Consider the following 19,695-nt stretch of genomic DNA (forward strand, 5'->3'; position numbering starts at 1 on the left):
TTGCAGTCTTTTCAGCTGGCAAAAGATCTAAAAGTAAAGATCAAATCTAGTGTGCTGACAGTAAAATATGGCCTCAGGTTCCAGATCAAATCAAGATCAAAGACTCTTTGTTAAGACCACTGAAAGACTAAAAGTTGGTACTCAGTCTATCTTCTCAAGCAGACCAAAGGCTTTCTCCGACTCTTATGACATATGGCCTATCTGAAAAGGAATTGTGGAGTGGAGTGGACTATAATCAGATTGATTGAAAATACACAAGTTTTTAAGTAAATTGTACCAGGTTGGACGAAAAGAGACAGAAACTATTCTAGATGAATAGAAACCTCCCAAGTTTCTACTGACAGAAATCAGACTGAGAAGGCCAGTCAGTTACAAACATAGATTATTTTCTATGGAAATGTAAAGAATGAGGTGCACTGGTTCCTATGCCCAGTGGGATTTCATAATTGCCATGGACCAGTGATTAATCAGTACTTCCTGTTCTTCCCCTTCTTGAACAGAAGTGTCTGTTGATCAGCACTAAATGGAGAGAGGGTGGGGGACAGATAACGTGTTTCTTAGTTCATAGGTCTCTAGATCAAGAGGAATAATACTTAAGGAGATACAACTAAGGAACCTCAGCATACCTAGACCAAATGCAGATCATGAGATACTAGACTTTGAATCTAATGCCATAATAAGATGAAGCTTGGTATAGGAGGTGCAGGGGGGTGTGTCTTAGAAAAGGATGAGTGTATTTTGTTTATAGGAGGCATATGAATATTTGTGGCCAGTGAGCACAGTGTAGTACATTAAATATGGTTATACCCTAATTCTTTTTTCCTTTTCTCCTTTTCTTCTTTTTCTTACAATTATATGAGAAGATGGATGTTAGCTAAACCCATCGTGGTAATCTTTTCACAATATATGTAAATCAAACCATCACAACTCTATGCATTAAACTTATACAGCAATGTATGCCAATTATTACTCAATAAAACTTGGTTGGGGGAAGCATACAAGAAAAAACAAACAAAAATATGGTCACAATTCTTTGCATCTCCTACCATTGAGAGTTTGAGTCTATTGCCCCCACCCTTTTAAATTAACATTTATTTACAAGTCTGGTAGTAGGGTACTGACTCTTGGCTGTGTGCCTCAGTTTACTTTTATGCAGCCTCTCATTCTTCAGCTCACATGATAATCTCAGGGCAGTATTCAAAGTAGAAGGTGGAAGCTGTAAATCTTCTCAAATCCTAGGCTCCAGAACATTCCCAAAGTCACTTCTGACATACTTTTGGTCAAAACAGGTCACAAGAACAGCTCAAATTCAATGAGGTGGGGGGGGGGGGGAAGAGGAGGGATATAGGCACCACCTCTTAATAGGAGGCTCTATCAAAAATTTATGACCATACTCTACTGCTTCTGATAAGAAATTTTCAAACTCTGGGAATATTTTAAATTAAGTTCAGAAATGTTTAAAAGAAGAAAAAAAGAATTGTTTAAAAGAAGGAAAATACGGTATCAATTTTTTTGCATTAAGGAGAAGTATGTTCTTCAACAGAAAAAAATAAGAGAAGGAATTTATAGATTAAAAGAGACTTAGGGGCGCCTGGGTGGCTCAGTCGGTTAAGCGTCCGACTTCGGCTCAGGTCACGATCTCACTGTCCGTGGGTTCGAGCCCCACGTCGGGCTCTGTGCTGACTGCTCAGAACCTGGAGCCTGTTTCAGATTCTGTGTCTCCCTCTCTCTCTGACCCTCCCCGTTCATGCTCTGTCTCTCCCTGTCTCAAAAATAAATAAAACGTTAAAAAAATTAAAAAAAAAAAAAAAGAGAGAGACTTAAAGGACTTATCCATTAATTACAATGTGGGAACTGTACTGGAATTCAATTTAAAAATGTGAACTGTGAAAATACACATTGATCATATTAATGAGAGTTGGAAATTTGATCACTCACTCAATGTTTGATGTTATTATTAATTTCTAGGTATAATACGAATATTTTGCTATGTTTTTTAAAAGACTTTGAAACTTAGAGATCTGTAATTGAAATATTTACAGATGAAATAATATAATATCTGGGATTTGTTTCAAAATGATACGGAAGGTGGGGTAGTGAATGAGATTGCAGGTGGGGCAAGGTTTCTCATGTTGGTTTTTAAGGCTGGGTCATGGGTACATAGGGATTCATTACACTATTATATCTACTTCTGTATATGTTAGAAATTCTTCATAATAATAAGTTTTAAAATACAAATAAGAAAGATAGACTTGGCTTAACAAATATATGTATATGTTTTTGTGTGCTTGCAATAGTGAATAAAATGTGTCTTATTAGAATATAACCCCAATTTAAAATGTGCAATTTGATAAGTTGATTTAAACTTGATTTTACCTAGTAATCTTCCTTACTTTAAATATAAATAATACATAACATAATAATATATAAATTTAAAGATATAATCTTCCTTATATTAAACCATTTAAAACTTAAATCTTAAATATTTCAAGAGAATTTTTGGCTCACTAGATGTATTTTAATTTATTAAATTTATAAGAGTCAAATAAGCACTTAAGAGAACTTTATATAAAAGAAACTCAAATACATTAAGTTTATAAGAGCAGTTTTAAATATTTGAAGATATTTAGTTAAATAGGTATGTAAATAGCACCAAACATTGTTCAAAGTCCCCTCAAAAGTGAACGGTCAAAAATTACAAGACGTAGAACAGGATAATAAAATTTGTGACTTGAACTTAAAGCCTAAGACATTTATTGTTATTTTTAACGTCTATAAATCAAACAAATTTTAACAACTACTATGCTATCCAAACTGAAAAAATAGGGGCACATGGGTGGCTCAGTCAGTTAAGCATCTGACTTCTGCTCAGGGCATGACCTCACAGTTTGTGAGTTCGAGCCTCACATTGGGCTCTGTGCTGACAGCTCAGAGCCTGGAGCCTGCCCCGGATTCTGTGTCTCCCTCTTTCTCTCCTCCTCCCCCACTCATGCTTTGTCTCTCTCTGTCTGTCAAAAATGAATAAATGTTTAAAAAAAATTTTTTAACTGAAAAAATATTTTTTCTAGTCACCTGAAAGCCCTGAAAGAGGCATTCTAGTCAACTGAAAGAGGTAAGAATTGAAAGTATTGCAAGAATTAAAAATAAATAAATAAATAAATAAATAAATAAATAGTGGATTATGTGAACTGTACCAACCATTTGTATTATAGCTACATGCAATCTGGCTTCTTCTATTAAAACTTCTTCTGTTGGGGACTCCTCCGTTTCACTACCACGAGAAACGTGGGAAAACTGAACAGTATCAGACTAAGTTTAAAAACATAAAGAGATAAAGTTAAAAATAAGCTAAAATAAGTAGCTAAAACAAGCACTTCACTCAACAAAGATTCTAATAACTTAAATCAGAACGGTTAAAAGGAAGGGCTATGCATAACTGGGTATGCTCTCCACATGAGAAATGTTGCTTTTAATTGTGTGCTTTAAAAGTCGTAAATTCGGAGAGATTTATAAGTCAGATTCTCCCCCAAACCTGTCTTTGCTCGACTGCTCTCTGAAGCAACCTGTGTTTCCTGCTTTTTATAGTAATGTGGGGGCAGGTGGCTCAGCTCCTCGAGCGGTCAGAAACATCAGCTTGGCAGAGGCCATGTACAGTTAGTCAACCAGCCATGTAAAAACACCAATTCTCCTATGTTGGCAAACAAAGCTAAATTACCAAGACCTTCTCTATAGAGAGAATTCAAAGAAGTCTTTTCACCCACATAGCAAAGCTAGTAAATATACCCCCGACTCCTCAGTTTTCTGACATTCCATTAGCAGAATAGAGGTTTTTTTAATATAATAAACTAAAGCAAGAAAGGCAGACCCAGGAGAGAAAGGAGGACTTTTTTTTTTTTTTTTTTTTTTTTGCCAGGTATCAACTCACAGGAATGGTGTATTCAATCTTTGTTTTTTCTTCTACTAAGGTCCAATTAACATTTGTCAAAATTTTTTCTGTTTTAAATAGCGTTATTGTGTTCTGTATTATCTCCTGAATGTGCTTAATGGCATTCTGCATGGCCATTTGCCTTGGGAGGGAAATAGCACACAAACCTGTGACAAAGAAAAGCAAGGATCTTAATAGAATACAGCAAAGACTCCAAGAGGCAAAACCCTGCAAGATGTAGTGAAATCTTGTTGGTGCAGTCAATCACTCGCATAGCCAAACCAGAGTGCTCAAAGAAAAGCAAGGACCACCTTTGGTCCAAAATTTTCCAAAAAATTACCCAACTCTGTTTCTCCTGGCTGTATAACTCAACTTTATCTGACTCAATTGCTAAGGAATGCTTTCTTCGTTTCCTTTCATTCCCTTTACCTAGAGACATGACTTGCTACTTCAAGGCACCCAATCAGTATTTCTCGAAGTATAGAAAACTACTTGTGTCTTCTACAGAGGAAGGCTGCCTATTAAACTATGCAAATTCCCCGGATCCAACCCATACCCAGAGAATCAATTGGAAATTGCATTTTAACAATTCTCCAACTGATTCTTCTATAAAATTTTAAAAATTTAAAATATTGAGGTCACTGCAACAGAGATCCCTCAAATTTAATATGTATCTGTTTCCTGGCCAGCAGCAAATCCACATGTCTCAAAACTTGTAGCCATTTGTATTTTCTTGAGGTATGGATTTGAAGTTACAGCTATGAGGCTCACTCACTGAAAAGAAGAATTCAATTAGTGAATGAGCTTAACCTGCTCACTTGGAATCCCATCTCAATAAAACTTTTCTCTTTTTGTAACTGCATGTGGAATGTTCCATAAAGAGTCCAAATGAGTTCCAAACGTTTAGTTAACTTTACTGCATTCTTTAGGGGACACTGTGTGTAATGACAGTATTTGAAATTTCTGGGATCCCAAAGGTCTGGAGGCATATCCCTCTTGGTTCACTATGGTCCAGAGCAGAGACACATTTGACTGTAGGCTTAAGTTAGAAGTTGTCAGCTTTGGATTCAAAGCTGTATGGCTGAGACCATACAGGAAGAAAATTTTTTTCATTTGCCTAACTACATCCTCCCCATATGATGGAGAAACAAATACTTTCCAGTTGCTCTGGGGAAACATGAGTATATGTGGACCACTTGGTGGCACCAATACATTTGAATGAATTCTCTGTGTTTAAGATGATCCTGGAAGAGTGTGAGGAGGGAATCTGTTAAAGCCTTTGACTAGACAGAAGTAGTTGGTTTGAAACTCTTACTGATAAAACTTGAACTCTGTTAAGTGTTAAATGTGTGCCATGTAGTATTTCTAGAAAGGATGAGCATAGATTCTACAAGAAGAAAGTATTTACCATATACTTTTGTTTTATAATGAAAATTCCGAGGTTTAACTACTACAATAAAAAATTTTGTGGGGCACCTGGGAGGCTCGTCAAGTTGGTTAAGCACCTGACTCTTCATTTCAGCTCAGGTCATGATCTCACGGTTGTGAGATCGAACCCTGTGTTGGGCTCTGCACTGAGTGTGGAGCCTGCTTGACATTCTCTCTCTCCCTTTCTCTCTGCCCCTACCCCTCTCCTGCTTGCACATGTGCATGCTCTCTCTCTCTCTCTCTCTCTCTCTCTCTCTCTCTCAAAATAAATAAACAAACTTTTAAAAAGTTATAAGGGAAGAAAAAGAGGAGAAAAAAATATTACCATAACAGTAAAACCCCTTGTTGATCTTGCCTTTGAGTATCAGAGTAGGAGGAATCACAAGAAAAGAAGCATGGGAGAAATCCAGATGTGATATCCTAAGCAAAGAGAATGGAGTGGGTCTGGATCCCTGAGAGTCAAAAATAAATTGTTGAGAAGGGAGGTGTGAGAAAGGCTTCAAAGATCAAATTAACTTCGGTCACACTCCAGCGTAGGCTTTTGCCGACCAAGCATACATTTCCACTGAGAACAAGAACAGATCCATAACTAGGGGAAAAGAAGAGCTACCAGAAATCTGCCCCACTTAATTAGCCCAGTTCACATATTGGAGCCCTTGGCTTTGAAGGGCACTGTCACAGGAAGTTCTGCTGTAGTGCTGGTGGGGCGCAGTTTTAGAAATGGGCAGGACTGCGAAAAGACACAAGCAAAGAGGTAATGTCTCTCATGGGCAGGATAGGGAAAATTCACCAGGCTATTCCCTGTTTAGAAGAACCCTCCTTCAACATCGTCCTTCCATTGACCTCTCATTAGTTCCATGCTTTCCAAGATACCTTCTGATGACTAGTTTTGTTTATCAAGGAAATTGGTATTTAGAGGTGAATACCCTGAATAATGATCACGATTATTTCAGACATAGAAAGAAATCATCCTCTTTATAAATTAACTAATTGATTTTCTGCTTTATCCACATGCTCCTGTGAGTGCTGTATATCTCCAGCAGTCTGATCAATTTTAGATACCCTGAAAGGATCATCCTCTGCACCAGCTTAGCTGAGGATCAGGCCATGGGATATTGAGAGATACTAAGGCCCTATTCGAAGACTTTGTGTAATCCCATCCAGGCTTCTCCCTCCCCACTTGACTGTACTGCCACCAACTATCTTATCCTAGATTTCTCTATTGACTACGTGTCGATTTGTGATTTTATCAAACTTATGCACTTTATTATCAATGGCCTCAAATGTTTTCTGGAAATAAGCAACTGTGGCAGAGCCTGCTGATTATCCCCCAATATCCATTTTCTTTTCTTTTTTTACAATCTTAAAACCTTTTTTTTCCTTTATATTTATCAAGCCATGAATTCATAGGGAATGGGTTCCAACAGCTCAGGCTCCTTTCCATTGGTTCTCAGAAAGTGTGCTTCTTTGGGTGGGGCAGGCTGGCTCTTCAGTTGAACCCAAGTACCCTTCTCTTTGGCTTTCTTCTTCTTCTGATCATTTTCTTTCACACACTTCAGGAAGCTATCTCGGCTCTTTAAGTGCTTAATATGTTCAATACGTGTATTCATTCTTTTGGCAAGAATCTTGCCCTTAACTTCTTTGTTTACAACAATGCCAATAGGATGCTGGGTAACATTATAGACTCTTCCAGTTTTTCTATGGTAACACTTGTGGGGTATAACTTTTCAGACAGTCTCCATTCCCTTGATATCTACACTATCACCTTTCTTGTAGATTTGCAAAGGAACTGCTCCATGTTTTCTAAAAGGCCTAGAGAACATATAGAGGGTACCTCTCCTCTTTCCCTTTGTGTTGGTCATTTTGGCAAATTACTGGAAGATGGTGGTTCCAGCCAAAGGACTCCCAATATTCATTTTCCCCTTCTTCCTTTGCCATAGAATCTCCAAGTCTTGGCTGAGCACATGGCCAGCCATGGCTCCACCATTATCCCTACATTATCCCAGGTAGGGATAATATTTTATAGCTTCTCTTACCCATGTGTGACCATGTGACTAAATTCTGACCAATGGAATGTGAGTGCTGATGATATATACAATTTCTAGGCTATGCCCTTAAAAGGAAGCTGCTTACTCTCCATTTCCACCCAGCTCCCCATTTTCTCTCTCTAGTTGGCTGGATTGAATATATAGTGGTTATGAGTCAGCTTCTACCCTCAGACAAGAGCAACATTCCAGAGAGGAGCAACAACAAAATACAAGGATCCTGGATCTATGGACAACCCTGTGAAGCAGAACCATCCCACTCTTTTGGACATTTTGATGGAGAGGAAAAGAAAGTTCCCTATCTTGTTTAAGCCACTGAGAATGTGGTTTCTGTTAAACTGGCTAAACCAATATTCCAATTAATGCAGCATCTGTAAATAATGAATGAATGAAAATGAATGATTTCATAATCAATTCCTTGAGCTCCTTAAGAAATGTCCCCATGACTCCCAACAACAATGTGTTTGCATTATTCTCTCCAGTTAATTAATGAAAGATAAATATACTTTACCTAATGTCCTGGCTGAATGAGTCATCATGTATGAATTTATTCCCATAGTCATTAGTGATATTACCTGTACATACAATAAAAACTAAAAAACAAAACATACAAATAGTTAGAGCCAAAAAAAACCCCCAAATGAATAAGTTCTCCAAAGGGAATCATTATTCAATTAACCACCAACAAAATTCTATTTTAACCCACATTTTAAAATCTTGCTTCTGATAGATAAGGCAAAGGGTTGTTTTGTGGACAGTGCTTGAATATAATATACTGGAGCAGAAATTAGTTTTCAATGTGCATGAGAAAAGATTTTGTAATTTCGGGAAGGGATAAGAATACTGGTCAAAGAGCCCTCCACTGTTGCTGCTTTCAGCAGGAGCCACACAAAGCCAGGAGGATGGTAGGCATCACAGACACGGCCATGGAGCCTGCAGGGTTGGGGAGCCACCAGCCGATGGTGAGTAGCAGTGGTGACTGTGGAGACAAGGGAAAGTGTGTCTGCCACCAGCATTTACTATGGCTGCTCAGGAGGCTCGGAGCCTACAGGAGCTGTGGTGGGGTCTGGAGAGACACCTCACAGAAGCGGAAACACAACCACGTTTGCTGGTCTTGACTCTACCACTTTAATTAGCCATGTAATTTGGGGTCAGTAGACTTAACCACTCTGAGCCTCAGTGTCCCTCACTAAAAAATGGAGTCAACAGCAGTATGTTCTCTGGAGAGTGTTTCCCAAGCTTGACTGATAACAGCACTGAAAGTGCTTCTAAAAGATACTGACTTCCAGGTTTCTTCCCTGCAGATTCTGATTGTATAGGTCTGGGGTGGTGCTAAAGGGATCCATGTAACATCAGACAGATTTGAAAAACACTGTAAGTGATACTCAAATGCTAGTTAGCATTTCGTTGACTTGGTTTTAGGCGAATTCCTTGCACAAAAGAAAATTGAAGGAGCTCAGACGTTGGTTATGATACTTTTCCTTTGGGGCATGAAAGGACCCAAAGTCTGCAAAATCACAGGTTTGTTTGAACTCCAAATTAATTCCCAGATGATGGCCATAGATATAAAGTACAAATTCTCAGGAAAGATGGTGAGGAATATAGTAGTCCATTTTGAAAAAGCACTTCTTCTGGGAGTTAGGGCACCTGAGTTCTTTCCCTAACGTGCTATTCTCTTTGTTCTAATTTCTCTACATGCAAGATGGAGAGGGTGATAACTGATCCTCCAAAGAAGATATTCTAAAAATATTGTCTTCTGGAACAGGGGGGAAATGACAAAGAAGAGAAAATCCTGAGCTGGAAATTAGCCAATATCAAGAAACTCTGTACATTTATCTGCAGATTAAAGTTCCTTGGGAGGTGGGCAGATGTTCTTAATTCACATTATTCAGAAGCAACCCTCCCAGAAGCAGGGTTGGAATTCATCTGACTGGGAGGTGGGGGAGGAGGGTGTCCCAGGGATTTCTAGCAACTTCTCCAGCTAACTCACACAGTACTGTTACAAATAACAAGGGGCCCTAACACTGTCAGCAGATGTACTGGGGTCTTTGGATCTTCCCTGGATTCTCAGTACCACAGACACTGCCACTATCAGATTGGCTTTGAGGGAGAGTTTGTAACATTTATTGAGCATTTGCTAAGTGGCAGACACTTTACTAAGTATCATCTCAATCCTCAACTGGAAATTGAGGTTCCACAAATCTGGAGAACTTGCCCAAGGTCACCCAGCCTGTGACGAGGGGGCCAGGATTCAACCCCAAGTCCATCTGATTTCCACATCCTACACCATTACTTCACTGTTGGTCCCTTTCAGACTATCAACATAAACAAACTTTCCTCTGAAAGTTCCTTTCTTCTTAAAAGAATGCATTTTTCAAATCTAATTTTAAAAATGGTTAACCTCGGGGCACCTGGGTGGCTCAGTCGGTTGAGCGTCCGACTTTGGCTCAGGCCATGATCTTGCAGTTCGTGAGTTTGAGCCCTGCGTTGGGCTCTGTGCTGACAGCTCAGAGCCTGGAGCCTGCTTCCAGATTCTGTGTCTCCCTTTCTCTCTGTCCCTTCCCTACTCATGCTCTGTCTCTCTCTGTCTCTCAAAAATGAATAAACGTTAAAAAAAAATTTTTTTTAATTAGGTTAACCTAAGGAGAAGGGAGAAAAGATGGTGGAGGAAGAGGACCCTAGGCTTGTCTCACCCCACGAACATAACTATGTAACTATCAAATCATTCTAAGACTCCAGAAATCAACCTGAAGACTGACAGAATGAACTCCATAACTAAAACTCTGGAGAGAAGAAGCCACACTGAGGAAGGTAGGAAGTACGGAGATGTGGTTTGGAGGAGAAATGGATCACAAGTGCTGTGGAGGGGAGGGAGCCCTGGTCACAGACAAAGGAGAGAGAGAGAGAGAAAGAGAGAGAGAGAGAGAGAGGAGCACACAGGGGAATGCACAAGGAAAACACTTCCCCAAAACCATTGGCTGGGAAAACATAAGGGGCTACTTTTTGTGAGTTCTTGCAATCAGTGGGGCTTGAAGAATGGAGTTTGAAAGATCAGTGGCCTTGACTGGGATTGTGCCCTGAAGATGTTGCCCTACTCCCAGAGAGAAGGCAGGCAAACTAACTGGGGCAGATGATGCAGAAACAGTGATCTGAAAAACGCCTGGAGCAGACAGTGGGGAAATTATTCACTCTTCTCAGTGTGCTTCCCTGAGAGGCAGATATCATGGAGATGCCTCTCTGAGGACAAAGGAGCTGGTTGGAACCATTTCCCTTCCCTGCCCCTCATCTTAAACACAGAGCCACCTGCAGGAAGCAAAGTAGCACCCACAGGGCTGCCTAACTGCTTACACCAAGTCCCACACCTGTGCATTCTGGTGGGACTGCCCTTCTTGATCAAGCTTGCCTCAGTGCCAGCTTAGCCAGCCCCTTCCCCAGAAGACCAGCAGAAACCCCTGCCCACACCATGTCTCCTGATCAGAGAGTTCTACAGGGCTTCGGTTCTACTGGAAGCAGTACCAGGTATTATTTAACAAGCAGACCAGAGCACATGTAGTTAAAACTCACCACACTCTGACCAAGGACCAAAGAGTGGCCACTGCGGGCAAGGAGAGCCTCTGCAGACAGCTGACCCGAAGGATAGAGCAGCCAAAACACAACAGCAGAGCTCACGCAACATGCACCACAGACACCCCGGAAAGTGACAGGCCCTGGACACTATATGACCTCTTCTTCATAAAGCCATTACTCTCAGGAGCAGGAAACTGGCTTTTCTAACACAGAGAAGAAGACAGTGAAATAAAACAGATGTAAGTAACATGCCTGATCGAGAATTCATAGCAACAATCATAAGTATACTCTTATGAGAAAAGAATGGAAAGACTTCAGGGAGACCCTTACCACAGAGACAAAAGAGTTAAAAAAGAAACTGTCAGAAATGAAAAATTTAATAACTGAGATTGGAAACAGGCTTGATGCAATGAACACAAAGCTGGAAGAAGTAGAGAAACAAATAAGTGATAAAGAAGACAAAATAATGGAAAGCAAGGAAGCTGAACAGAAGAGAGAAAATAGGTAAAATAGGTGATGGGGATTAAGGAGTGCACTTGTGATGAGCCCTGGGAATTGTATGGAAGCGTTGAATCACTAAATTGTACGCCTGAAACTAATATTACACAGTATGTTAACTAACTGGAATTTAAACTAAAAAAATTTGTAAATGGTTAACTTTATTATTGGGTACTATGACAAGTGCTACAAAATAAACAAAATGAATAAATATTATGAGATGATTTTTCCTACCATTTGTGGTGATTCTATTTTTTGATCAGCCAGATTATGAATTTCAGGAGCCAAGAGTAAACTAAAAACTCCTTTAATTCCAGACCATGCTATAACAATTCCCCATCTCCAGTTATAGTCATAATTTACACGCATCAGAAGAGGGCTCACTAACACAATAGTAAGCAATCTGTGGAGAGAAAAACATTTTTTTTTAAGTCACACCTTATGTATTAATGTTATTCATGGTTGACACTACTAAAAACTAAATTTCATAGAAATTTTTTTCAGGAAAGAGAAAATAATTCAGTTTATTGATAAATTGTTCAACTTTTCTGGGATGAACCAAATCTACTGTCTAAGTTTTTCAGATAATACTCAAGTCTCAAAAAACAGTGCTGGAAGTTTTAATATACTATTTGGATTTGGGTAGTGTATTTCTGAGAGAAATTTCTTCAAATAACGTTGACAAGCTCATCTATTCCCTGGAAGACCATGACTAGATCAGAAATGAGGCCAAGAGGACACACAGATGATGGCCGAAAAGTAATTATTATTGTAGGCACATTAATAAACTTAGCTTAATCAAATTTTTCTTGAGCTTCCATGAGAATCATAAATTAAATGTCACATAAATAATTTCAATCGGTGCCTATTTCTCTACAGATCATTTTTCTTTTCTTTTTTTTTTTTTAATTTGAGAATAGTTGACCCACTATCAACATAGTGATCCAACAACTCTATTCTTATGCTATGCTCACCACAAGTGTCTACCAATAATTTTTCTATAAGACTCTGTATCAAAAATGTAGAATCTATCTTTAGGGGATCTTCACCAAAAGAATATCAGTACTATCCTTCAAATGAGATTTCAGCAGAAATAAAACTGACATGTTCTTAGACTCAAAAAATATATTGTGTATCAGTTACTCAGCTGGGAATTTCACAAGATAGTTTAGAGAATTCCTATCACTGAGAAACAGAAAATCTGCTATTACCATCTATAATGTATATAATGAATTTGGGTAAACCCCTCGGCCTTCCATTCAAGCTTTTTGCAAAGCAATTCTTACCAAACTTTTCAGCCTTACTAAATGATCTTTCTCTGAAATACCATTGAGTCCAGCCAAAATGGAACAACTCATATCACTGCCTGATACCAAAACCAGAAAGGCAGTGTCGCAAAGGCTCTGGAGTCAATCTACCAGGGTTCAAATTTAAGCTTCTTTCACTAACCATGTAAACTTAAGTTCTTTAACCTCTCTAAGCCTCAATTTCATCTGTAAAGTGGAGATAATAAATAATAATAATTGTACTTGCCTCAAAGGATTATTGTGAAGTTTCAATTACATGGGGCAACATTCATAGGGCTTAGAATGATATTTCGAATGTGGTCAGCACTCAAAACATGTTAGCAATAATTATGTCTTATGTAATTATGTAAGGGGCCTTAGTTTGGCACATCCTCTAAAATGTTTTTCTCAACAAGTCTCTTATGGAAAGCTGACCCATACGTTGAGGTCCCCTTAGGTTGACTCCTTCCATTAAAGCCTTTCCTCTGGGGAGGTGGAACCATAATTTCCCACAAGATCTCTAGTACTCCCTAGCCACTTGACTTTGGGCAAGGTACTTGGCCTTTGTTGGCCAGTTTCTTCATCTATAAAATTCTCATTTCCTAGTGTTTATGAAATGAAATGAGATGCCAGATGTGCAGCTGAGTCAAACAAAGGTTCAAAAAGCCATTTATCTTTCTTCATTTTCTGTGACCAATCTCAACTGGCACATAAGCCTCCATGGTAGAAAGAAACAAATTGCATACACATCCTTCCGTGTGAGAGTGACTGAGTGGCGTGCAGTGACCTCAGAGTCAGCAAAAGCAAGGTCCCATGAGAACATCTTATAAAGTAAGCTCGTTGGCCAGGCCTGTCCTGAGTGGGAATGACAATGTTTTCAGAGACACTGTCATGAATTCTTATTGAAGACATGACCATCATGAGTGGGCAATGGTGTTCGAAAGAAAATGTGCTACTGGGGGTCAAGTTTAAACCCCAATTCTGCACTTCAAGATGGGCAACTCTAGGCAACTTTTTAACCTCTCTGGGCTTCATCTGTGCAATGATGCAATAACACCTACTTCATAAGGTTGTATTAGTATTAATGGCATAATGTACATGGTAAGGGCTTAACAAATGGCTTTATCATAGCTATAGGTGATAATAAATGAGGATGAAAGTCAACAAAAATGTTAGGAGCCATTAATAAGGTCCAGTGTTGTTCAACCATTAACAAACATGTTGAAATGGCTTCCTGGATCTCATCTCCAGAGATGCAATTCAGTACATTGAGATGGCCCATGAATTTTCATCTCTATAAAGTTCATGAGTTGTGCTGATACCACAGCCCCTTCTCATTTTCCAGATGGGACCTGGAAAAGTAAACAGACTTCCCCCAATCGCATAGCAAGTTATTGTCTGGGCCTTGACAACAACATGGGTTTTCTGACTCTACATCCAAAGAGTTCTTGTTGCCCTCACCAGTGGGCAATTCTTATTCTGGGCTGAAGAACCTAAGTCCAGTAAGCAAACTTTAAAATATAATTCCTACCTTACAAAATTCACTGTTGTAAATAAAATGAACATGAAAACCATACTGTGAAATCCCAAATACTTGTTTTGTCCACATCCAATTACAATGCCAAAGAAAGTATATATTAAATGTTGGTATACAGTTGAAAACATTATTAGGAACCTAGGATGAATGGAAAATAAATCACGTTTTAAGCCAGGTGTTTTTAAGATAGTTGCCTTTGCACATAAAAGCATGTATCACATTCTATGATGCTTGTCTTAGCAGAGGTCCTTGCCTCCATCACTGTTGCAGTCAACATTTAAAAGTATTTTGTTGGAATTAAAATACACCTAGCTCCATATTCTCCAATACCCTCATCACACCAATGCCCATGGGCTGCCTCTCATAGGAGAATAGTAAAAGCAAGGCATAATATTAAGAATCTCCACCCCCTCTTCCGGTTGGTGATGGGGCAGTTTTGCCAAGATTAGCCGGCATCATATCAAACTGTTGGGGCTGCCACAGCTGAACCCAGAACCACCTGGTTAACCTTGACTTTTCGATAGCTGACTGGATCACTTCAGTGCCCTCTGCAGGATTTCTCCCTTCATGATTTTCTTGAAAGTCTCTTACCTTGAAAGTCTCTCCAGTCTGCTTTCCCATCTACTGAATTCCTAAAAATCTTGTAAGGCTAATTCGAATCCTGTGTTCTTCATCCTAAGCACTCTCGTTGGAAGTGATCCTCCTTTGAATTCCTACAGTGCCAATTCTCTATACCACCATAGTTCAGAAGCAGACAAGTGACTTAGAATCCCCCTTATTGCTTCCCAAACAGCCACACACCTAGCCCCGCTCCCCAAGATTCTTACTGAGCAGACTAGAACACAGTGGTTAAGGCACAGGCCTGTTCTGGTTCCGTGCGGTAACATGTCTGCATTCAAGCCAGGTTTGACTTCTACAGGCAGATGTCAAGTTCCACTTGCTCTTGGGCCTCCCTCCATTGGGACTTTCCCTTTCAGCTAACTAGGCAAGTGGGTCTGTTCCACAAACCAGTCTCCCTCGAGGTGGGTCTCAAGATCTACACTTGGAAAGAAGCATTAGGAAGCCTCATTTGGGCTGCAGATGGAAACCATGTTCTCTAACACTGCATTTCCCCAATTAAGTAGATGGTCTGATTCTCTCATTCCCAGCTCTTGATTCATCAGATTTAGAACTCAGAGAAAGGAAGGGTATGAGGGGGACCTCTAACCCCAAAGCTTAGTTTTCTGAAATTCAGAAATGATGGAATAACTGAGTAGAAAACTTGTTCAAATGTCTCCATGGAACCTAAAAAACTGCCTTACATATAGTAGGATCCCAATAAATATATAAAATTATTCACGCTTACTAGCTTCTTACAGAAACATGCCCACCACTTAACAATGAGTGCATTCTGAGAAGGGACTCAGTTACAAAGCCTCAAACCTAAGATACAATGTCCAGGTTACGGTAAACATTAAGAAAAGATTGGTTTAATAGGTTCAATAATAAACAATTAAATGAATCATAATGAGTAATTTATAATGATACTGACAGTATGACTGAGCTCAGGAAAATGTCCAAATTCAGACAAAAAGTGTATGTTCTGTGAACTATTTATTCCCAAGCTTCTGGATTCTAAAGACCAGTTAAGTGTCATTCACCTAACACAAAATTAGAAGAGTTACAGGTGCCAATTTTTTTTTTCCAAGTGAAGTTATTTTTCTAAAAATAAGTACCTTCTTCTATCAGTGGGATTTCATAAAAGAATGAACATTTAAACACCAAAAATGTAGGCAAGCCATAATTTCAGAACAATGGATAGTCCTCTACATTTAAAAAAACAAAAGAGAGAGAGAATCTGGGGCCCCTGGGTGGCTCAGTCGGTTGAGCATCTGACTGGCTCAGGTCATGATCTCACAGTTTGTGGGTTCGAGTCCCACATCGGGCTCTGTGCTGACAGCCCAGAGGCTGGAGCTTGCTGCAGATTCTGTGTCTCCCTCTCTCTCTGCCCCTCCCCTGCTCACACTCTCTCTCTCAAAAATAGATATTTAAAAACATTTTTAAAGTTTTTTAAAGAATCTTCATGGGAAAACTCAAAATTATGGCTTATTTTTCTTATTTTAACATTTGCTTTCATTCGATCCACACTAGGCTATGACTTGGTGTGAAATAGCTCTGAAACAATCCTGTAATTTAGCATAGTCTCTCAGAGACAGACTAATTCATTTATCTGAGAAGACAAGCAAATGGTTTTTCCCTCCATCCAGAGATGTTCATATGACACCTTGCATTACCAAATGTAAAAGGCAAGTAAGAGTTTTGCTAGTGTTGCATCTTTCTGCCACTTTTCTTTCCCAGCTCTTCCCATATTAGGATGCTGTCTTTCATGTACCTTATGAAGGAAACAAAGGAATGCAGTCTTTTTTAAACTTCCCACAATCCAAAGTAAATTTTTTTTTTATCAAAGAGTTATGTATAAAATGACCACAGCTTCTGAGCCACGGAAACGTTATTCATAAAAAGAATATCAATCGATGGGAATGCAAGCTGGTTAAGCCACTCTGGAAAATAGTATGGAGGTTCCTCAAAAAAATAAAAATAGAACTCCCCTACGACCCAGCAGTTGCACTACTAGGTATTTATCCAAGGGATACAGGTGTGCTGTTTCAAAGGGACACATGAACCCCAATGTTTATAGCAGCACTATCAACAATAGCCAAAGTATGGAAAGAGCCCAAATGCCCATCGATGGATGAATGGATAAAGAAGATGTGGTATATATATATATATATATATATATATATATATATATATATACACACAGATATATACAGATGTATACATATATATATATATATATATACATACACACAATGGAGTATTACTCGGCAATCAAAAAGAATGAAATCTTGCCATTTGCAACTACATGGATGGAACTAGAGGGAATTATGCTAAGTGAAATTAGTCAGTCAGAGAAAGACAAGTATCATATGACTTCACTCATATGAGGGCTTTAAGAGACAAAACAGATGAAAATAAGGGAAGGGAAATAAAAATTATATAAAAACAGGGAGGGGGACAAAGTATAAAAGACTCATAAATATGGAAAACAAACAGAAGGTTACTGGAGGAGGTGTGGGAGGGGGGATGGGTTAAATGGGTCAGGGGCATTAAGGAATCTACTCCTGAAATCATTGTTGCACTATATACTAACTAATTTGGATGTAAATTTTAAAAAATAAAAATTTTTTTAAAAATCTCAGATATAATGTTTGTCTATTTCTCCTTTAAAATTTGCCAATTTTTGCTTCATGCCGTTTGTAGTCTTTTTTGTTAAACGTGTCGATGTCAACAATTGTTGGTACCTTAAGTTCTTTCAAATATAACTGGTAATGAATTTAAAAAGAAAAAGGTGAAAAAAGTTATGAAATGTGTCCAAGAAGGCAGAACCACTTAAGCACTAAACTTCTAAGATATCTATACCAAGTATACAATAGGAGACTTACTTAGTAATTGTTAACTCAATCCTCGGTTTAAAGCTTAAGGAATCTAAATTCAGTCCTACAGTGACTAACGCAATCATTCCTGACATTCCCAAAGATTCCACTGGAGAGAAAAAAGTGAACAAAATTAGTTGCATTCAAATCTGCACACGGAGGTACTTTATCTTGAGAAGAATTGGTGAGAAACTGAAGAGTCCTATTTCTTGGAAAATTGCCTCAAGGGATTGGCCTAATCCTGTAGATTAGGAGTCAGCAAACTTTTTTGTAAAGGACCATATAGTAAATATTTAGTCTTTGTGGACCACATGGTCCCCGTTGCAACTACTCAGTTCAGCGGCTATAGTGCAGAAGCAGCCATAGATAATATGTAAATGAATGGATGCCTGATAAATAATAGACAGAAATTTGAAGCACTTTGGAGCAAGGCAGACCTGACTGCTCTGAGAATGTGACCTCCTTTTCCTCTATTAGCACCCCTGCATCTGTAAAATGGGTTTAAGAGAATAATACCTCATAGAGTTGTTGTGAGGATTAAATTAAATAACATGAAAATTGCTTGGCACCTCTTTAAATAAAAAAAAGTATATATATATGATAGTCACTATTATTATGCCATTGTTTTTATACATCCGCTTTACTGCTTAGTAAATTAATACTGTTTATTTGAAGAGGATTTTATTATTCCTTTGGTGTATCTAATCACTTCAGTCCACTTTAGATTTCTTTTTTTTTTTTAACGTTTATTTTTGAGAGAGAGAGAGAGAGAGAGAGAGAGAGAGAGAAAATGAGCGAGGGAGGGGCCCAGAGAGACAGAGACACAGAATCTGAAGCAGGCTCCAGGCTCTGAGCTGTCAGCACAGAGCCCAACACAGGCTCAAACCCATGAACCACCAGATCATGACCTGAGTCGAAGTCGGATGCTCAACCGACTGAACCACCCAGGCACCCCAGATTTCTTTTTACCTTCTTATCTAACTGATATAATATGAATAACAAATGACAGTAAAACCAGTAGTGCTCAGAAGTGTGCTGAAAGGGAAATTGTCTCTCAAAATCTTAGTTCCCCTGTCCCATAATTAGTATTACTGTATTTTGTTATATTTTATTTTTAAAAGTTTATTTATTTATTTTGAGAGTGAGAGAGAGAGCATGAGCAGGGGAGGGGCACAGAGAGGGAGAGAGAGAGAATCCCAAGCAAGCTCTGTGCTGACAGACCACGAGGGGCTCAATCCCACGAACCGTGAGATCATGACTTGAGCCAAAACCAACTGAGCCACCCAGGTGCTCCAGTATTACTGGATTTTAAAGCTCATCTTTCTCAGTAATAGACAGTACTTGGAGACAACGTCTGCTATGAGGAAACCAGTAAATGACGTTATTTAAAACTGATGTCATTGGGACGCCTGGGTGGCTCAGTCGGTTGAGTGACCGACTTCAGCTCAGGTCATGATCTCGCAGTTTGTGAGTTCGAGCCCTGCATCGGGCTCTGTGCTGACAGCTCAGAACCTGGAGCCTGCTTCCGATTCTCTGTCTCCCTCTCTCTGCCCGTCCCCCGCTCATGCTCTGTCTCTCTCTCAAAAATAAATAAACATGAAAAAAATTTAAAACTGATGTCATCTTATTTCATATAATCCCAATGTTATAGGATTACATGGTATGAATGCATACATTAATATATGTATGTGTGTTTATATGTATTTTTTAAAGGCTGAGGACATATACCAAAATGTATCCATAGTCTAATTTATAACATAGGTTTATTGGTGATTTTTTTTCTTTGACTTATCATAATTTTTCCAAAATTCTACAATAAACATGCATTACTTTTATAATTAGGTGACATTTTTACAAAATTACAAATGCTATTATATTCAATAATATTCTAAGTGTTCTGAAGGGGGGGAAAATCATGGACCATGTAATAAAG

The 19,695-nt window shown here is 38.8% G+C and overlaps 1 protein-coding gene and 1 pseudogene across 5 annotated transcripts in view; both read right to left on the reverse strand.

Moving 5' to 3' along the window:
* The window catches only part of SLC9C2 (solute carrier family 9 member C2 (putative)), an 86,571-nt gene that overhangs the window by 44,014 nt on the left and 22,862 nt on the right, over positions 1-19,695 (reverse strand). For all 5 annotated transcript variants that reach the window (XM_042925504.1, XM_042925503.1, XM_042925500.1 and 2 more), the window contains 6 exons: positions 17,772-17,871; positions 14,281-14,424; positions 11,698-11,866; positions 7,910-7,991; positions 3,926-4,092; positions 3,199-3,309 (listed from right to left, as the gene is read on the reverse strand). In XM_042925504.1, coding sequence (XP_042781438.1) covers positions 3,199-3,309; positions 3,926-4,092; positions 7,910-7,991; positions 11,698-11,866; positions 14,281-14,424; positions 17,772-17,871 — 773 coding nt within the window. The remainder of the gene's footprint in view (positions 1-3,198; positions 3,310-3,925; positions 4,093-7,909; positions 7,992-11,697; positions 11,867-14,280; positions 14,425-17,771; positions 17,872-19,695) is intronic.
* LOC122211946 lies at positions 6,635-7,215 on the reverse strand (annotated as a pseudogene).

Source organism: Panthera leo, chromosome F3 (genome assembly GCF_018350215.1).
Source record: "Panthera leo isolate Ple1 chromosome F3, P.leo_Ple1_pat1.1, whole genome shotgun sequence".
Taxonomy (NCBI): Eukaryota; Metazoa; Chordata; class Mammalia; order Carnivora; family Felidae; genus Panthera; species Panthera leo.